The sequence below is a fragment of the Sporothrix brasiliensis genome (genome assembly GCF_000820605.1).
Source record: "Sporothrix brasiliensis 5110 chromosome Unknown Cont19, whole genome shotgun sequence".
In the NCBI taxonomy this organism is placed as follows: domain Eukaryota; kingdom Fungi; phylum Ascomycota; class Sordariomycetes; order Ophiostomatales; family Ophiostomataceae; genus Sporothrix; species Sporothrix brasiliensis.
This window is the reverse complement of record NW_024467138.1, coordinates 2,646,038-2,664,272: the sequence shown is the minus strand read 5'-3', so window position 1 is coordinate 2,664,272 and position 18,235 is coordinate 2,646,038. Positions and strand designations below refer to the sequence as shown.

General features: G+C 61.0%; 12 protein-coding genes across 12 annotated transcripts; 6 read left to right on the top strand and 6 right to left on the bottom strand.

The window, feature by feature from the left end:
• Positions 1–74: 74 nt before the first annotated feature.
• On the top strand, positions 75–391 carry SPBR_01140 (uncharacterized protein; the record flags this gene model as incomplete). The annotated part of the gene is made up of 2 exons (XM_040759457.1): positions 75–136; positions 169–391. 2 exons carry the CDS (start codon positions 75–77, stop codon positions 389–391), a joined length of 285 nt encoding a protein of 94 aa, XP_040618547.1.
• Positions 392–770: 379 nt separating this feature from the next.
• On the bottom strand, positions 771–1,165 carry SPBR_09063 (uncharacterized protein; the record flags this gene model as incomplete). Its single annotated transcript, XM_040767189.1, has 2 exons — positions 771–849; positions 921–1,165. 2 exons carry the CDS (start codon positions 1,163–1,165, stop codon positions 771–773), a joined length of 324 nt encoding a protein of 107 aa, XP_040618546.1.
• Positions 1,166–1,349: 184 nt separating this feature from the next.
• SPBR_00805 (arabinan endo-1,5-alpha-L-arabinosidase) lies at positions 1,350–2,409 on the bottom strand (the record flags this gene model as incomplete). The annotated part of the gene is made up of 2 exons (XM_040759124.1): positions 1,350–1,438; positions 1,521–2,409. 2 exons carry the CDS (start codon positions 2,407–2,409, stop codon positions 1,350–1,352), a joined length of 978 nt encoding a protein of 325 aa, XP_040618545.1.
• A 1,295-nt stretch (positions 2,410–3,704) lies between these two features.
• On the top strand, positions 3,705–4,274 carry SPBR_01048 (uncharacterized protein; the record flags this gene model as incomplete). The annotated part of the gene is made up of 2 exons (XM_040759367.1): positions 3,705–3,761; positions 3,840–4,274. 2 exons carry the CDS (start codon positions 3,705–3,707, stop codon positions 4,272–4,274), a joined length of 492 nt encoding a protein of 163 aa, XP_040618544.1.
• Positions 4,275–4,607: 333 nt separating this feature from the next.
• On the top strand, positions 4,608–5,495 carry SPBR_00913 (uncharacterized protein; the record flags this gene model as incomplete). The annotated part of the gene is made up of 3 exons (XM_040759232.1): positions 4,608–4,848; positions 4,908–5,211; positions 5,291–5,495. The coding sequence occupies 3 exons, from the start codon at positions 4,608–4,610 to the stop codon at positions 5,493–5,495; spliced, it is 750 nt and encodes a 249-aa protein (XP_040618543.1).
• Positions 5,496–5,606: 111 nt separating this feature from the next.
• On the bottom strand, positions 5,607–6,722 carry SPBR_00769 (uncharacterized protein; the record flags this gene model as incomplete). The annotated part of the gene is made up of 1 exon (XM_040759088.1): positions 5,607–6,722. One exon carries the CDS (start codon positions 6,720–6,722, stop codon positions 5,607–5,609), a length of 1,116 nt encoding a protein of 371 aa, XP_040618542.1.
• Positions 6,723–7,362: 640 nt separating this feature from the next.
• Positions 7,363–8,343, top strand: SPBR_00858 (fructosyl peptide oxidase; the record flags this gene model as incomplete). Its single annotated transcript, XM_040759177.1, has 1 exon — positions 7,363–8,343. The coding sequence occupies one exon, from the start codon at positions 7,363–7,365 to the stop codon at positions 8,341–8,343; it is 981 nt and encodes a 326-aa protein (XP_040618541.1).
• A 617-nt stretch (positions 8,344–8,960) lies between these two features.
• Positions 8,961–10,810, bottom strand: SPBR_00405 (uncharacterized protein; the record flags this gene model as incomplete). Its single annotated transcript, XM_040758724.1, has 5 exons — positions 8,961–9,610; positions 9,715–9,960; positions 10,034–10,167; positions 10,192–10,581; positions 10,689–10,810. 5 exons carry the CDS (start codon positions 10,808–10,810, stop codon positions 8,961–8,963), a joined length of 1,542 nt encoding a protein of 513 aa, XP_040618540.1.
• An 848-nt stretch (positions 10,811–11,658) lies between these two features.
• On the top strand, positions 11,659–13,109 carry SPBR_00584 (uncharacterized protein; the record flags this gene model as incomplete). Its single annotated transcript, XM_040758903.1, has 5 exons — positions 11,659–12,275; positions 12,337–12,469; positions 12,521–12,673; positions 12,741–12,804; positions 12,853–13,109. 5 exons carry the CDS (start codon positions 11,659–11,661, stop codon positions 13,107–13,109), a joined length of 1,224 nt encoding a protein of 407 aa, XP_040618539.1.
• An 88-nt stretch (positions 13,110–13,197) lies between these two features.
• On the bottom strand, positions 13,198–14,850 carry SPBR_00485 (uncharacterized protein; the record flags this gene model as incomplete). Its single annotated transcript, XM_040758804.1, has 1 exon — positions 13,198–14,850. One exon carries the CDS (start codon positions 14,848–14,850, stop codon positions 13,198–13,200), a length of 1,653 nt encoding a protein of 550 aa, XP_040618538.1.
• A 506-nt stretch (positions 14,851–15,356) lies between these two features.
• Positions 15,357–15,965, top strand: SPBR_01032 (uncharacterized protein; the record flags this gene model as incomplete). Its single annotated transcript, XM_040759351.1, has 2 exons — positions 15,357–15,453; positions 15,529–15,965. 2 exons carry the CDS (start codon positions 15,357–15,359, stop codon positions 15,963–15,965), a joined length of 534 nt encoding a protein of 177 aa, XP_040618537.1.
• A 373-nt stretch (positions 15,966–16,338) lies between these two features.
• Positions 16,339–17,244, bottom strand: SPBR_00910 (acetylxylan esterase; the record flags this gene model as incomplete). Its single annotated transcript, XM_040759229.1, has 1 exon — positions 16,339–17,244. One exon carries the CDS (start codon positions 17,242–17,244, stop codon positions 16,339–16,341), a length of 906 nt encoding a protein of 301 aa, XP_040618536.1.
• Positions 17,245–18,235: the final 991 nt, after the last annotated feature.

The window sequence follows — 18,235 nt, the reverse complement described above, 5'->3', positions numbered from 1 at the left end:
CAAAAAGACCGTCTGGGTCCGACGGCTACGCAAGCAGCTTGTCCTGATCCGGTGCCGGTCGAAACTAAACGGCAATGGCCGCCAACAGCAGGGCCGACGACTCCGGCGCGCATATTTCTCCTCTGCCACCGACGACGTGAGTGCGTTCTCCCTGTTCGGCGATGTAAGCACGGAAGCAGACGACGATGACGACAGCACGCCCAGCAAGGTCGACGACTGGCTTGCAGATACCGCCGGCGCCCACGACAAACCTGATGTCAACCGTGAGCAGCCTAAGGCGACAACAATGGTTATCGGGGGTATCGTGGCGCTGGCCGTTCTTGTTGGGGTGGTGATTTTGGGTGCGGGCGGCGGCAAAGTTGATGGGAAAAGGTCGGCTCATACGGATTGATGTATCACATACGGTCTCTGTGATGTTGCTTGGCCAAGCCGCGAGGATGGGGATATCGTTCTTTCTATGGTTGCTCACTCTCTGGAAATGTACGTTGATGCTCTATTTCTCTGTTTACACATGTCTTTTGCCGTGTTCACCCACATACCGTCGTGTATCTGCACTCCTTCGCCCCTTTTCCCCTCCTCACAGAACTTCCTCTTGCCGTGCACCAGCTGCTCCGCGTTGTACACGGGCGTACTCGGCGATAGTATCTTTCACAGCTGTCGGGCAACGAAAATGCGTCTCCCGTCCGTATCTGCCCGGACACGCCCAGCTGGTCGACCTCGGTATCGGCCGTGTCCTCCGCGCGGCGGCTCGAGCAAGGACAGCGCCGACGTCAGGATGGCGCGGGGGCTAGGGGTCCTTTGGTCCGGACATGGCGGTCCGGACCGAGCCGCACCTCGGCTGTAATGCGCCTGGACACGGGATCAAAGCGCCACACTAACATATTCATCCGGTGGCCATGCGACGACGCTAGCACGGCCACACGGCCATCTTCTCGTCAACGTCTCCAGTCAACGTCCTGCCAAAGATGTTCATGACTACCTTGAAGTGGCCCTGGTTCTGCGAGCCTTGCACAAGGCTCTGGCTGCGGTAGACCGGGCCATGCCGGTCGGTGTGTTCTAATGAACTGCACAGTCCTCGTGGCGCGCGTAGACATGGGAGAGGCAAAGACTTGCGGCATATGGTCGGGGCCGTAGAAGAGCCGAGTGGAATGGACTGCGTATTCATAATGAAGGGCTATGAGTTCCACGGCTTCATACCACCTCGAATAACCTGTGCGTCATTTAATTCCGACTTTTCGAGATGCACTCAAAGGGCATGGCCATGCGTTCTTCACTTTAGTATCAGAGTCTCCCTATATACAGTATTTTCTCGTCTCTTGATCTCATTTTTTTCATCGGATGCCTCTTCCTCACAGACTTGGCCAGCCGTTGGCGCCCCAGTGGATGACGTTCCAGCCAAACTGGGAGTGGTCATAGTCGACGCCAATAGACGTGTTCACTGGAAGGGGAGGGGGTTAGTTTGGTTAAGAAGATTGGGAGGAGTCTTAATATTTTCCTATGCCGTATGCAACACGACTTACAATAGTGGTAGTACAACACGTCGCCGTGCGCGGGATCGTGAAAGACGCCCTGGCCACCGGGCGCGTACACCTCGTCGTGGCTGGCCAGGATCGTCGTGCCGCCGCCGGCCGTGCAGGCCACGCCGCTCTCGTCGACATAGGGCCCCGTGACGCTCGCGCTGCGGCACACGACCACGTGGTACTCGCTGCCGGCGGCCGGCTTGGGGTCGTACGTGCAGCAGCGGCCGACGGACAGAAACAGGTAGAAGAAGCCGTCGTGGTAGTACGTGTAGGCGCCCTCTTCGTAGCTGCCGCTGCTCGGCGCGTTGTAGGCGATCTGCTTCTGGTTGCCCGACGGGTAGAGGTAGGTCGTGTCGATGGCCGCGGCGGCCTGGTAGATGTCGCCCCAGTAGGAGCCCCAGGTCATGTAGAACTCGTCCGGGCCGGTGCCGTTGACGAGGCTGGCGTCGATGGCGTTGTAGGGGCTGCTATCCGACGACGTCAGGATCTCGCCCTGGTCGGTCCAGCTGCCCGGGTCCATGGTCGCCGAGGTGGCGTAGCCAATCGCCGAGGCGTGCGAGCCGGACGTCGACACGGCATAGAGGCAGTAGTAGAGCCCGCGAATGTAGGACACGTCGGGCGCCCAGAGCACGTCGTTGCCGTCCATGTTGATGACGGACCGGCCCTGGACGACGCTGCCGGCCACGGTCCACGGGCCGGAGAGCGAGGGCGCCGTCCGGATGCTGATGAGGTCGAGCGTGGAGAAGCGGAAGTAGGTGCCGTCGTCGCGGCGGGCCACGGCCGGGTCGTGTGTAAAGCAGTCGCCCGTGCAGCCCTCGGGGTTGGGGTACGCGGCGGCTATACGGGCGCCGGCCAGCAAAACAGCCGCAGACGAAACGAGAGACCGCATGGTGGGGGGACGATGGTGAAAAAAAGGAAGAGCGGACTGGACTGATTTATTTAAATTAAAAACAAAGAGTAGAGAAAATGTCGTGCAAACCGTTGTGTGAACATATGTTTATATGCAAAGAGGTGCCGATGGCCGTCTTCTTTAATCAAAAAGAAAACAGGCATGTCAAACGAGAGGGTCAGAACGTCATAACGGCAGGTTGGCCGACCGGACAACAAACGGGGAGGGGATCAGCAGAAAAGAACCAAATACAACAGTGAACAGGGAAGAGATCCCCTGTCGGCAGGTTTAGGGCGTGGAAGGGTGCGCCCTTTGACACCCATGGGCAGTGCAGTGATCCTGCGGAATGGAGGCGAACAAAAATAAATGGTACCAAGAAATAAAAAAAAAAAAAACGAACAAAAAAAAACAAAGGATCTTGACTCGGCTTGTCAACAGCTTGAACGTTCCCAACGTCCCTTACCATTTCAACTTCTTCAAGAGCACATGTTCTCCGCTTTGTGTCCCTCGTCCGTCGCAGATGCACGCGGCCATGGCCATCGATGTACCCCACATGCAACACGATCAGCGCTATGTCGGGGTGCGTCGGAGATGTTGGCAGAAAGTCGACTTTTCTCGACGTTGTGTCGTGCTATTGATTTTATTATTTTATTTTCTTCTTCCCTCCCACGCCTATTTTTTCTTCTCACAGTGGAAGTCGGCCCTACTGACGTCGCTTTGCGCAACTACGTACCATAAAGAACAAGACGGGGAGCGTCGGCCGTGGAGAGCTGTGTTGTCTCCCGTCACGTTATCTACTGGTCTGAGTTTCCCCAAAACCACAACCAGGGAGCATCGGCGCAACGTCTCACTGCCAATTCCCACCTCCAAGTGCATCAGCCACCCCGGCCCATCGATCCTTCGCGTCGATCGCGCTGCGCCACGGGCGTGACCCTGGAGCTGCCACGCCCTCGAGGCCCTGTCTAGCTTTTAAGCCTCTAATGGAAATAGAAGCACCGAGTGATGTCAGCGACTTGTACTATGCCACGGACGACGTCGTTTGGTGTTTTGGACAACAAAGTCCGACCCAGGCCCCCTCCGTGATGCCGTCCAGAGTCATGGCCCTCTATGGCCCTCTATAATTTAAGTAGGTTCTGCTTTATCTGTCGTTGCGCCAAGTCCGTCTGCCGACTTTATATGCTGTGCCTCGTTACCGCCAACCGGGTCTACATCCACTAGTCGTATGGTTGTGTTTTCTTCGCAGAGCTTCGATCGACGGAAACACAAGCAAGCCGACTTCACAACTCGGCTTCGCCATGAAAAGCACCCTCTCGCTGGCCGTCCTTCTGGGCGCCGCCACCGTTTCTGCACTGGTAATTATCAACCCCTGTCATTGTCCGTCGCCGTTCCACGCTTCTCGCTCACGTCCTCCCCTTCTAACCTCTCCACAGGCCCTCCGTGACGATGGTCATGGCCTCGCGCGGACCCCTGCCTCCAGCCTCGCCAAACGCGAGAACCCCAACCCCGTGTCTACCGACTGTACCTGTGCCTACGGCACGCCGGTCGACGTCGCGCCCATCGACGCCGGCATCAAGCAGCTCTACAACACGGGCACCGGCCCCTGCAGCGCCCCCGCCGGTGCGCCCGGTGCCGGCGGCTGCACCCGCCTGACGTGCAGCGACAACGCCAGCATCTGGCTGTGCAACGACAACGACTTTGCCGTGTCGATTCCCTGTGAGCTGATTGCCGACAACGCCGTGCAGCTGCTGATTGCGTGCCAGACGACGACGTACGCGGGCGGCAACACGTGGTCGTCGACGGTGCGCGGCCAGATCTTTTCGATCGACCACACGTGGAATGTGATTATCGACCACAACGGTTGTTAGGAGGTGGTGTTGGGGGGGAAGGGGGGGAGGGGGAAGAACAAGTATGCTGTGGAGGAGAATAGATGACTCGAGATGCTCTCGTGAATAGATACAGCATTCAATTGAATCATATTTCAAGAGAATATCAGACGTCGACTGGATAAGAGTCATCTGCATGTGCATCACGAATCCTATTGCAATAGCATCACAGTCGTACCCCGTACAAAATGGTCGCAGTCGTATTCTTCCGACACTATCCCCGTTTTGGGACTGGGCAGTCGATCTATCGCTCTCCTCACAACTATATTTGACACGACAACACTGATCAACTATCCATTCCCGCGGTCCATTGACATGGCCATTGCGAACAATCGCAACTCCCGTCACTGTTCCATCACTGTACCCATCACTGACTTTGCTGCTCCTGGGATGCTCTTGTCCAACCCCAGCGCACACGACCGGCGGCGCAGCAAAGAGCCGCAGCGCATCCGCACCGGGGCGCGCATGCTGGTGGCGTGCATCTACTGCAAGGAGCACAAGCTGCGGTGCGACAACGGCGTGCCGGCGTGTGCCAGCTGCGTGCGGTTCAGCCAGAGTGAGTGGAGAGTGAGTTGAGTGAGGTGGCAAGTGTATCTTCAGAAGACTAATTGGCAGCCTGTCTGGTCGAGGATCCCATCACGAAGCGCCACCAGCCGCGCAACTACCTGGAGATCCTGGAGACGCGGGTTGCGTATCTCGAGGGGTTGTTGAGAGACGGGCAGACGCAGAGCCAGTGCCAGCCGCAAGCACCAACACCATGCACGACGGGCTCGCCGACGTGGCGTTTGCCGCGCACAAATGTCACAGCCACGGACAACAACGACAACAACGACAACAACGACAACAACGACAGCGACGTCGACAGCCTGGCCGCGACCGTTGGCATGCTTGGCCTGTGCGCCACGGGCATGGAGCCCCGGTACCTGGGCTCGTGTCGCGCAAGACGATGGCGATGCTGGTGGGGGAGGGATGAACGGAGCGAGCAGCAGCAACAGCAGCAACAACAACAACAACAACAACAACAACAACAACAACAACAACAACAACAACAACGGCAGTCCAGATACGGCGGCATGGCTGGAGAGTGTGGAGGCGTCGACGCTGGCGGCCGAGAGCAGCGGCTTGGACGACCCGTGGGAGGTGATGCAGTGGATCAACGAGGACGCATTGACAGAGGCGCCAGGGGCGTTTGCGTTTACATAGGTGGGGGGTTGGCAGGGATACACACGATGGCTATAGCTACATTGGTGAATGATATAGCGACTATATAAACTGTCCATAACCCTCCGTGGGTCGCAACACCTCTCATCCCCCTCAACGTCCCACCTCCAGCTTCTCCTCGCCCTCCTCGCCCTCCACGCCACGGGCGCCGTCGACGCTGTCGACGCCGTCGAGAATCAGCCGGCTCGTCTTGTACGCCTGGAACCACGGGCCCTGGAACAGGCGGTCGATCTCGTCGGTCGACAGCTCGGACGTCTCGGGCACCATGAAGAAGACGTAGACGAGCGCGACGGCGCAGCAGGCCGCGAAGAAGAGGAACGCGCCCCAGTTGTGCGTCTCGGCGAGCAGCGACGGCAGGCCGTAGTTCATGGCATAAATAAAAAGCCAGTGGAACGTCTGGCCGAGCGCGCCGCCAAACGTGCGCAGGTGGTCGGGCCACAGCTCGGCGCCAAAGACGTAGGGCAGCAAAAACAGGCCGATGCAGTAGCCGAAGCCGTGGATGTACAGAAACCCCAGGGCGGCCTGCGACGCGGCGCGCGGCACGGGGCCGGCCTGGCTGTACCTGAGGTAGACGCCGATGTAGACGTCGGAGACGATCTGCAGGGCGATGCCGAGGAACAGCGAGTGGCGGCGGCCGAGCGTGTCGACGAGGCAAAAGGACGCCAGCAGCACGGACGCCAGCTTGGCCACGCCGTAGAGGCCGCTGAGGCGCAGCTTGTCCTCGGTCGAGCCGGCGACGCCCATGAGCGTCATGATGGGCACGAGGTACGACGTGATCTGGCTGGCGCCGGACAGCTGGGCCAGCAGATAGGACACGAGGCACTGCTGGACGCGCCGCAGGTTGGCGCCGACGCGCGCCCGCTCGCTCGTCGCGTCCACGTGGGCGGCGCGCACGGCGTCCTGGGTGGCCGTGATCTCGGACCGGACGCGCGGGTGGTCGGCCGGCAGGCCGCGCAGGCGCACGAGCGCGGCCAGCGCGTCGTCGTAGCGGTCGACCATCATGAGCCACCTGGGCGACTCGCAGCACGCGAAGCTGGCGGCCACGACGACGGCCATGGCGGCGGCGGGGACGATCCAGACGGCCGGGAACCCGGCAAAGGCAAACACAAACGCCGTGCCGAGCAGGTGCGGGCTGACAAGCACGGCCCGCGGCGCCTGCTGGATGTTTCTGACGCGCCGGGCCAGCACGTCGAAGCCGTAGGAGGGCATGATGGGATGGGCGGAAGGGGGTAATGTGTGCTTGTCTGTTTATTACAACTCACGGAGACGGGGAGAGGGCAAGAGAAAATACGTGGTGCAAAGTGATGGGGTGTGAAGGCGAGTGAAGGAGTGCACCGACAAAGAAACGACATCAACATGACTGCGGAGCCCTTGTTTATACCCCGGATTTCGGCCGGCGACGGATGGCATCTCTACAGTTTGCCAGCTGCACGGTGTATCTCGACTGCTTATCGACTCGGAAGAATACGAGTGGCACCGACTAAAATGTGACAAAATGCGGGGGCCAACCAGAGAACATGGAGAGACCCGACGATCGTTTAACAGGATCCACCCTAACAAGCCAGACTATGACAAAATGCTAGAGTATGGTTGTGACAAAAGTCGAGTTCTGTTGCCTCTTGGAGCGATCCGACTAGCCCGGAAGAATCCGAGTGATCGCACGTTCCCAGCCGATTCCGGGGGTGAGAGAAGGGGTGCATGGGACGAGAATGAGACGCAGCAATACCATATATACAATAAATTATATAAACGAGTGAAAGGAGTCGACATGAGCATCGCTCAAAGAGACATACTGCATCAAAGCTGCATCGACGATCCCCCCCCCCGTCCATCGCTCACTCCACCCAACATGACCATCGACAAGCCGCACGTCGTTGTTGTCGGTGCCGGCATCGTCGGCGCCTCCATCGCCTGGCACCTGGCGGCCCGGCACGGCCAGACCGTCACGGTCACGGTGGTGGCGCCCGACATGGACCGCGGCGGCACGGCCACGCCCAACTCGTTTGCCTGGCTCAACGCCAACTTCGACAACGCCCGGCCCTACTTTGACGTCCGCCACCGCTCCATGGCGCACTGGAAAGACCTCATCAGCGCCGTGCCCGGCCTCGCCGAACTGGCCCGCTGGAACGGCACCGTCCAGTGGCAGCAGGACGAGGCGGACCTCGCGCGCTGCATCGAGCAGCACGCGCGCTGGGGCTACCCGGCGGCGCGCATCACCAACGCCGAGGTCCTGCGCCGCGAGCCGTGGCTGGCCGACGCCGGCCTGCCCGCCTGGGGCTGGGCGGCCGCGCTGCCGGGCGAGGGCAGCATGGAGCCGGCGCGGGCGGCGCGGGCGATGGTGGCCGACGCGCGGGCCCACGGCGCCGCGGTGCGCGAGGCGACCGTGGAGCGCTTGTTGCTCGAGGGCGACAGGGTTGTCGGCGTCGTGCTCCCGTCGGGCCACGGCTCCATCGAGGGACCGCATATGCGCCAGACCGTCGAGGGCCGCGTCATTGCCGGCCGCCACTACTCGGGCGACAGCCCCACCGCGGACCCAGACGCCGAGGCCCACGTCTTTTTCAGCAACGTGCAGGCCATGTTCCGCTCCGAGCTCGACGGCGTGCCCTGCCCGCCCCTGGAACTCGACTTTTACACCGTCGGCCACCGGCCCGACCCCGACGACGGCCTGTCCATTCTGGGGGACAGCGGGACGCCGGGACTGACGCTGGCCGTGATGCACTCGGGCGTCACGCTGGCCGCCTTTGTCGGCCAGACCCTGGCCGATTTGGTGGCCACGGGCACAAGGGACAAGGCGTCGGAGCAGTTTTCGCTGTCACGCTTCAAGGTGTAGGTGGGTGATGGACTGAGGCGCAACTCGAATGGTATTCAAACAGAATACAAGTGCGTAGAGTATCTCGGCAGCCAGCTGTCGGCGGGGCACCAGTACCAGGTGGCGAGGGCAAAGAGGGTCTCGTGGTCGTCAGGAAGCAGAGAGACGGGAGGAGACTAGATGACATGGTGCATGAAATGTCGCGTGGTTATAACGTGGCGTACTGCATGTGTTATACTACTATATGCAGCCACATTTAGTCCGTCTGCCCGAATTACATAAGACTGCATGTCGTGTCATGATGGATGAAAAAAGAAGGACAAATACGCTGCTCGGATTACACCGACGTGATGTGCCTCGTCACTGTCGTTTGTCGTCTGTGGATGTTGGATGAAAGACTGCATTGACTGCGAGCAGACAACTAACGACGATATTGGTGATTTACGGGGATTGCCTGGGCTTGTTGCACAATCGGAGAAAAATCCATCTCTATTCTAATCGGAACACTCGAATGCCACGTCTCTCTTGCCATATACCGACATGTCTTGTGTCCGTCTCGCCGTGTCCTTGTCCCGGGGACTCTATGCATCTCCCTTTCATCTCTCGTCCTCACCGCCGCTCCTCTTCACAGCCCCTCTTCACTGCCCCTCGTCGTGCACCGGCTCCATCATCTCCACATCGCGGCCCATGCCCAGCTTGTCGTCGAGGCGGCTCGGCCCGTCGAGGGCAATGTCCGTGGCCTCGTCGCCAAACAGGCGGCCAATCTCCTCGAGACTCAGGCCCTTGGTCTCGGGGCAGTAGAAGAAGAGCGGCGCGACGAAGGCGGCGAGGGCGAGGATGAAGACGAGGTAGAACTTCCAGCCGATGGTGTTGAAGGCGGTGGGGGCGACCTGCAGGTAGACGATGAGGGCGGCAAAGTAGGCGCTGATGGACCAGGCCATGCCCTTGGAGCGGATGTGGTTGGGGAAGATCTCGGAGGTGTAGACGTAGGTGGTGACGTCGACGTTAAAGGCAAAGCAGAAGATGTGGGCAAACAAGAAGACGACGCAGGCGACGGCGGCGGGCCGCGAGGCCGTGCGCTCGTAGACGCTGAGGGCGACGCACTCGCCGACGAGGCAGGCGAGGTCGCCGAGCCAGCCCATCTTGAGGGCCTTGACGCGGCCGACGCGGTCGAGCGTGAAGGCGTTGAAGAAGTTGCCGACGAGGGCAATGGTGGCGTAGATGGCGTTGAGGAGCAGCTGCAGGGTCGAGTCGAAGCCGAGGGTGCTGTAGAGCTGGGGGCCGTAGTCTGGGGAGCGTTAGCGAGCGACAACGAGAACAGAGAACAGAGAATAGAGAACAGAGAACAGAACAGACAACAGCGCGATGGCAAAGCAAAGGGGGGCCACGCACTCGCAATCACGGTGGTGCCCGTCGTCTGGGCACCAAACAGGACGACAAAGCCGATAATCATGCGCTTGCGGTACGACGGCTTGGCAAACAGCTCGTACCACGACACGTTGAACTTGCGGTCAATCTCGTGCTGCTGCAAAATCTGGTGATACTCGCGCTCGGCATACGCGTCGTCGGGGTCTTTGGGGTCGTGGTGCAGGCGGCGCACAATGGCGAGCGCCTCCTCGGCGCGGTCCTGGGCAATGACTGGTACGTTAGCGGTGCTGAGTCGACGTGTTACTCTGGTCCAGGACCAGGACAGGACCAGGACAGGACCTACGCCAGCGCGGCGACTCCGGCAGGACGAGGATGCTGCAGCAGCACAGCAGCGGCGGGATCGCCTGGATGGCCAGCGGCAGGCGCCACTGCGCGCCGTCGAGGCCGCTCAAGAAGTAGAAGCCGAAGCCGATCCAGCTGCGGAAATATCAGCAAGGCAACACAATCAGCCTGTCACCGGGGCCGTAGGACTCACCTCCCCCGCAGTAGCCGATCGTGACCAGGACGCCGTGGAAGCCGACCATCAGGCCGCGGTTGTGCGGCGGCGACACCTCGCTCTGGTACAGCGGCACCAGCGACAGCAGCATGCCGATGCCCCAGCCGTTGACGAAGCGGAACACCAGGAACATGGCCAGGTTCATGGCGCCGGCCGTGATGCCGCCGCCGACGGTGGCCAGCAGCGCGCCGAGGAAGATGGTCTTCTTGCGGCCGTACTGGTCGGCCGTCCACGCCGAGAAGAGCGCGCCGAGGAAGCCGCCGCCCGTGTAGATGCCGTTCATGGCGCCGGTGATTTTGTCGGCGTTGCCGCCGCGGTTGACGTGGAAGTAGTCCCTGTGTGTGTTAGGTGGTGGAGGTGGTGACGAAGTGGTGATGAAGTGGTGACGTGAAGTGGTGATGGTGACGTGAAACAAGACAGACCGCACCGCCCGCCCACTTACACAAACGTCGGCTGCCCCAGCGTGCTCCCGATGATCATGTTGGAGTAGCCAAAGGTCAGCGACCCCAGCGCCGCAAAGGCGATGATGAGGATGTTGTACTTGGTGAGCGTTCGTTTAGCCATTGTCGTGATGACGGACGTTGTGAATGGGTTGGTGATGACGAGAGACGAGAGAGTCGACAGTAAACATACAGCGGTGCAGCACACATGTACCTTCTTAACAACGCCGCCAACATGAAGCCACTGGCTCGCCACACCCTGGACCTCGACCTGGACTCCGACTCCGCGCTCGGCACTCGTCGTTTACATCCCCGCTCCGAATCCCGAATCCTCTTTGCGCGTCGTCTGGCCCTGTCCCTGCAAACGGCTGCATTCTTCCACGGGTGCACGTATACCGCCAACCGTGTAGCCGCGAGAGGGGAGAGGGACAGAGGGACTGTTCCCCGTGGCAGTGGCCGTCAACCATCGTCATCCGCTAACCGTTTACCCTCTGACGTTCCCACGTCCCACTCCCACATCCCACATCCACGACCGTCGATCCCTTCCCCGTGGGGACGCTGCAGCCAAGTCTCACGGAACGAAGGCACTAGCTTCGAGGCAAAAGCGGCGGTCGACGATGGGCAGGGGGAGCCGTCCATGCCCGGCTTACGGCCGTCGATGCTTTGCGAACTCGTTGCCGTATTTGTTTGGGCTTCTTGGCGATGACGACTAGTAGAGCACAAAACTCTAGTCTCTCCCGTCGTTCCTTGGCCCTGTTTTCTTTTACCGAACCTGTGCGGGTGGCGTACTGACAGGCACGAAGAACATCTGCCGATCTCGGCGATGTGGCATTTTTCGTCGGATGAGACATCTCCGAAAACACAATTGAAAACAAGTAGCACCTTGGCACAACAACCCATCGCTCGTCAAAGCAGCTGCTGTTTCAGCTGTTGTTTGTCGAGCCCATTCCAACCCGACTTCATCGCAGCATCATGGTCACGTTTTCGCGTCGCGTCGCCGCCGCCGTTGCCGTCGCCGCCGCCGCCGTCTTGGTCCCGCCCGGCCTCGTCGCCCTCGTCGACCAGCTGGCCGCCGCGGCCGGCCACATGCACATCGACAAGGCCGGCCGCCTGCAGCAGTGGGCCGCCAGCCGGCCGCTCAACAACGGCGCCTGTGTCGTCGAGACCGCCGCCCACGCCTGCGAAGACGTCGTCGTGCACGCCGCGTCGAGCACCGTCTTTGCGGCGTGCGGCGACCCGCGCGGACGGGCGCACTGGTACCCGCCGGCCGGGCAGCGCGATGCCCCGGGCCGGCTGGCCGTCGGGTCGTCGTTCCGGGAGCCGCTCTTCAAGCACGACCTCCGGCGCGGCGTGACGACGGAGCTGCGCATCGAGGGCGTCGAGGGCGACTTTGTGACGCACGGCGTGGACGTCTGGTCGTCTCCGGACGATCCGTCCACGATCCACATCTTCGCCGTGCGGCACACGCGCACGGGCGACTCCGTCAGCATCTTTTCGCACACGCTGGGCACCGACACGGTGGCGCTGGTCCGGGACGTCCGGCACCCCAACATCAAGACGGCCAACGGCGTCGCGGCCGTGGGGTTGTTGTGCGTCCAAGTCATGGCCCGTCCATCTCATCAAGGACAGTCAGCTGACACGCATCGGCAGTCAATTCTACGTCACAAACGACCACTACTTCGTTTCCGATCCGTGGCGGACGCTCGAAGAGCGCTTCGGGCCGTGGACATGGGCCACAAACGTGCAATACTGCGACGCGGCGAGCGAGGCGAGTCTGGACTGCGTGCCTGCGACGGACCGAGCACTGTGTACTGACCATTCCCCCTGGCGATAGATGACCGTCTGCAAGACCGTGGCCGGCCCTTTCCCCGCCGCCAACGGCATTGCCGTCTGGGAGGACCGCCTGTTTGTCGGCGACTCGCAGAACGGAACCCTGCGCGTCTTCCAGCAGCGCCCCGACCACGGCGTGGAGTACCTGTCTCAGGTGGTACGTGCAGCCTGTACGTGTGTGGAGCACCGCAGCACCGGAAACGACAACTGACTCGCTTGCGCAGGAACTCGGCGCCGCCGCAGACAACATCAAGATTGATCCCTCCACGGGCGATCTCATCGTAGCAGGTACGTTCCCTCCTCCACGTCCATCGTCTCTGCACCACTGACCGCCAGTCTTCCCCACCGTCGAAAATCTCCCCGCGTACCTGGCCAGCGTCGACAAGCTCGGCAACGAGCTCCGCGTGCCGGCGGCCACGCTGCGGCTGCCCCGGGCCAGCGACTACGCGCCCGAGCTGCTGTACTTTGACGACGGCGGCGTGCTGAGCGACATGACGGCGATGGCGCTGGACCCGGCGACCAATGTCTTGGTGGGCGCGGCGGTGCTGCAGTACGGCGGCTTTGCCGTCTGCAAGATGGGGCATTCAAAGTGAAGTTCATGTGACCATCTATAGTATTGCGTGCGTACGCTATATCGCAGAGAACAAGCCAATTTATCCTATTGTACTACATACAGGCCCGTCACGGCGCAATGTACTCGCGCGCAACGTGCCACGGCCCGGCCAGGCCCCACGGCTTCGTGCGGAATTCCGTCGCCAGCGCCGCCGGGTGCGCCGGGCTCAGGACAATGTCGAGGTCGAGGTCGGGGTGCGTGCCGGCATGGCCGAGGTCCGGGCCCACCACCCGGACCCGCGACTCGTCGTCGGCCAGCGGCAGCCCGTGCACGCGCGCCGCCTCCGCGGGCCACCCCCGCGCGTCCAGCTGGCGCTCTTCGCGCTCGATGACGCGCTGCGCCGTGGCGTAGGCGACGTGCGCGTTCCACAGGCCCTCGCGGCGCGGCGCACACCGGAGCAGGGCGAGGGCGCGTCGGCGCGTGGCCGGATGGCGGCACTTGAGGGCGGCGTAGTACAGCGGGCCCAGGACCTGAATGTCAAACGACACGAGGGCCCGGGGGCCGCCGACGTCGTCCAACTGCTTGACCACGTGCGTGGCGTGGTCGACCAGCTCGACAAAGTCGGCCAGGTACGCGTCGACGGCGGTCTCGCTGGCCGACGTGCACACGCGCAGCCACACGCCGACGGCCTTGACGTGGACCATGAACTGGTGGCGCAGGCCGGCTGCTCCCAGTCGCCTCGTCCGGCCGGCCAGCCGCTCGAACCGCCGCCGCCACGCGTCGAGCGTGGTCTGCAGCCGCGTCTGCTCGGCAAAGTCCGCCACGTCAACCGCCAGCGCGGCGGCCTTGGTGCTGGCCTGCCCGATGAACCGAATGCACGTGTCCAGGATGGCCACCAGCCGCAGCTCGACGTCTGCGAGGTCAGAGGCGTCGGCGTCGTTGTCGTCGTCGTCGTAGTCGTCCATGGTGCCATAGGCGGGCGGCGTCATCTTGCCCGCGAGCGAAGACAGGACGTTCAGCCGCGCAAAGATGGGCAGAATGGTGTCCTCGACGGCGCTGCGGCCTCGCCTTTGACTTCTGCGTCGTGACGACGGGACAACACGCTCCCCTCCGCTTGTCCCTTTTTCGCCTCGGCTCTGGCGGTGCGCCGCCAGGATCTGCAGCCCGTTCTCGACGTGCAGCATCGCCATCGCGCCGCGGCCCCGCAGAAACTCAATAAGCGTAAACAGCAGGCTGCACACCAGCGCCACCAGGTGCGCGTCCGGCGACCGCCGCTGGATGCGCGCCGCCAGGCTCTGCGCCGCCCTCTGCCACGCCGCGTGCGCGCGCCGGTTCGCCGCCACGTAGCCCGCCGGGTGCCGCAGCGACAGCTGCACGTCCTGGTGCACGAGGCTGGCGGCCGCGACGGCGTGCCGGACGCACGGCTCGGCGTGCGCGAGCTGCAGCACGAGCCGGCCCCAAAAGGCCGACCCCACGAGCGGGTCGACCTGGCCGTCGAGGCTCGCGGCGATGTGGTGGTGGAAGAAGTCGATGCCGGCGGAGTTGGTCGACAGCGTTGGGCCGTCGTGGACGGACGGCGGCGGCACGTACACGACAATGACGTTCTGCCGCGCGGGCGACGCAGCCTCTGCAGGTGCGTACGTGCAGGACCGCCCGCCGATCGCACAGCGCTTGCAGACGGGCTTGGCCTCGTCGCACTTGACCCGCCGCGCTTTGCAGGTGCGGCAGCCTGTGCGCACCTTGGACGTGCTTTCTCGCGTCTTTTTCTCTGGCCGGTCCATTTCGGGACAGGCGTCGATGTAAAGGGCGTCGTTGGATAATAGTCGATGCCAGGAAATGCTGGGGAGAGAACAACAATCTCTCCCAACACAGAGACTCAAGACGCCGACAATACTCGCTGCTCGGAGCATGAAACAGGGCAGTGGGAAATGGCGGATTGTCCGTCGTCCCAATGCGGTTAGGCATATACGAGGTCGTGAACGGGAGGGCTGACGACCACCCGACAAAACAGCGAATTGCATCAACCGCCAGCATGGCCACGCTCGTACCTGTCTAGCCAGATAAGGAACGCCGTGTAAGAGGTCGACGTCCAGTGACCACATTGACATCGTCTGGTTTGTCGCCGGTGTATATAAAAGGGGCGTGTTCTGTTGATGATATTTTTATAGTGAATATAGTTCCATCTCCAAACAGATAACCACTGCTGTTTTCCACGAGAAGAACAGCGCACTCTTCTCTTCCATACATCTTTCAAACAACACCGTCCGGCACACAGCACCCCGTCATCATGCTCGCCAACATTGCTGCCAGTCGGACAGTGAATATAGTCCTGCGGTCACTTCAGGTCGTGTTTGCCATTGTCGTCCTGGGAACAGACGGATATGGTAAGAGAGCCTCCCTATTCTTTTAATCATTGTTTTGTCTTCGTGTCTTCGCCTCCAGTCTAACACGGCCAGCAGTCCATGCCTTCCGCGGTCATACTGTCCACGACCACTTTGCGTTTGGCGACTTTACAGACTACGTCGGCGTCCCCAGCGCCTGGGGCTTCCTTCTTTTCTGTGCCGGCTGGACCGTTCTGGGCGTCCTCGTCCTCGTCGTCGCCGCCGTCTACTTTGCTCAACATCGCATCATCGGCTACGTCCTCGTGGCTGTCGAGGCCGTGGCCCTGTTGTCGTGGCTCGCGGGCTTTGTTGCCGTCGCCGTAAACATTGGCACCAACGCCTGTCCGCTCCGCGACGGTCACGGCTGCGGCAGCATCACGGCCGCGGCCGTCTTTGGCGGACTGGAATGGCTGCTGTTTGCGGCGACGACGGCCATGACGGTCAAACTGGTGCTTGCTGCGCCGCCCTGGTCAAACAGAAACAGCAGCGACAACAAGTCCACTCCGACTGTCTAATCGAAGGAGACGGACAGGACCTGGATTGTACATCGGATGCACTGTGTGGCATATATTAAACAGCGAGTTGGGGGAATGCATATTGGAAGCCAGTTTTCATAGATTTACCAGTGAATACCTTTTGAAATAAAACAACAAAATAAACGACAAAATAAAATAATATAAATGCAATAGTTCTCGCAAGGCTTACTTGAACTGCACATGTATTTTGGCCTTCCAACCTTGCCAATCTTGGATCATTTTCACCATATTGAAATAAAAGAAGAGAATACGGTTATGTACAAACAAACGGCACTTTTGACGGCAACTTGTGTAGACACCAGCCGGCCGGAACCACCAACAATTCCACGTCCACACCACCACCACACACCTCTCACTTGTCCAGGCCAAAAAAGGCAATGTCCATCGACTCGTGCACCGGCACCGTGTGGCCGACGCCCTGTCCGCTGTAGCCGACCAGCTGCGCCGTCGTCGACGTGCCCGCGCCGTAGATGGTCTGCGTGTAGCCGCTCTGCGGCGTGTTGGCGGCCGTCTTGGGGTCCGACAGCCCCAGCACGTTGGACCACTGCTTGAGCGTCTCCTGGTAGTTGGGGTAGTGCAGCGTGTTGTCGGCCGTGCCGTGCCAGATCTGCATGCGCGGCCGCGGCCCCGTGTAGCCCTTGTAGTACGACCGCGTCAGGTCGCCCCACTGCGCCGCCGTCTTGGTGAGCTGCCCGTTGGCGCAGGCGTTGGCCCAGCCCGGCGGGTCCTCCGTGGCCGTCGCGCCCTGCACGAAGAAGCAGCCGTCGGGCACGCCCGAGTACACGCTGCCGGCCTGGAACACCTCCGGGTACGCGCCCACCATGACGTTGGTCATCATGGCGCCCGACGACGAGCCCGTCACAAACGTGCGGTTGGCGTCGCCGCCGTACTTTTGGATCACGTACTTGACCATGTTGGCCACCGTCTGGCTGTCGCCGCCGCCGTCGTGCGTCAGCGACGCCGTCGACGCCACGTCGAAGCAGCCGCCGCTCGACTTTGAGTTGGGGTAGATGATGACGAAGCCGTGCTTGTCCGCCAGCGGCTGGTAGTGCGTCTCCGTCGAGTAGCCCTGCGCCGAGCCCTGGCAGTGGTGGATCGCCACCAGGATCGGCGCCGGCTTCGCGAGCGTCTTGGGCACGTACACGTACATGCCCAGCTTCGTCGGCCCGGCGTTGAAGTCGTTGACCTTGCTGAGGCCCTGGCCGCTGGCGACCGCGGCCAGTGTCGACACGAGGCCGAGCACAAGTGTGGTGTGCATGATGACGGTTCGAGACAGGCAAGAAAAAAAGAAGAAGATAAAAGAAAAGGGGGACTGAATTGGTCAACAGCGGGAAAGGACGCTGAACAAGGAGGACCAGAGGGAAAGGCGATACTTAACCAGAGGATGCCAAGGGAATTAAATATCGAGCGTATTCTTTCCCTTTTTCGCTTCCCCTCTCCCCTCGTCCCTTACGCCGTCGTTCCGTACGTCCTCGGCGGAGCGAATGTTGTCTTCATTTGTCGTTTTCATTAACGCAACGCATTTCGTAACCGCATTATTTCTTCCTTCATTTGGTACGCAGATGGTGCTCCCCGCAGTCCAGCAGATACGTCAACAAACAGCTTTTATCCAAAGACCGCCTCAACATCCATTACACAGCCCAAGGCCGATTGTGGTAAAGTCTGTCTCTACCCAATCTCCAGCTCGGCACCCTGGCGCCGTTCGGTCGGATGGCTGTTGGGACGAGCCACATTTCCCGTTTCTACCCTTTTTTGACGGCAAAAGTCGACGGAACTGGTAATCTTCCGTCCACTCAATCGGAGTCTCCAAATGTCACTCCGATCGAATATATCCGCCCGTGCACGGCTCTGCTTCTCCACATTGTTGTCTTTATCCATAAATAGACCACGAGGAGGCTAAGTTGGGAGTTGGGGTCCGCTCCGGCGAAGAAACCACCTCCAAGTCCGCGGGGGACACATCCAATGGAACGTTAAAGGATACACGCCTCACAACGATCGCGACTCGTTGAACCTGCTGGGTCCTATCGACCGGGTCCTATCGACCCATCGGACATTGCCATGTGCCATGACGAGTCGTGGATAGATCGGAAGAGACGGGCGCACGCCCTGGTCCGTTTTACCATGGTGCTTGCGAAAAGAGGACCCAACAGCATAGAGTCTGGCACATTGCACGGACAGGCGACGAGAAATGAACTCTAAACATCCCATTCATGTCAACTCGGTACTATGAGGCACCCTTACGCATCGCA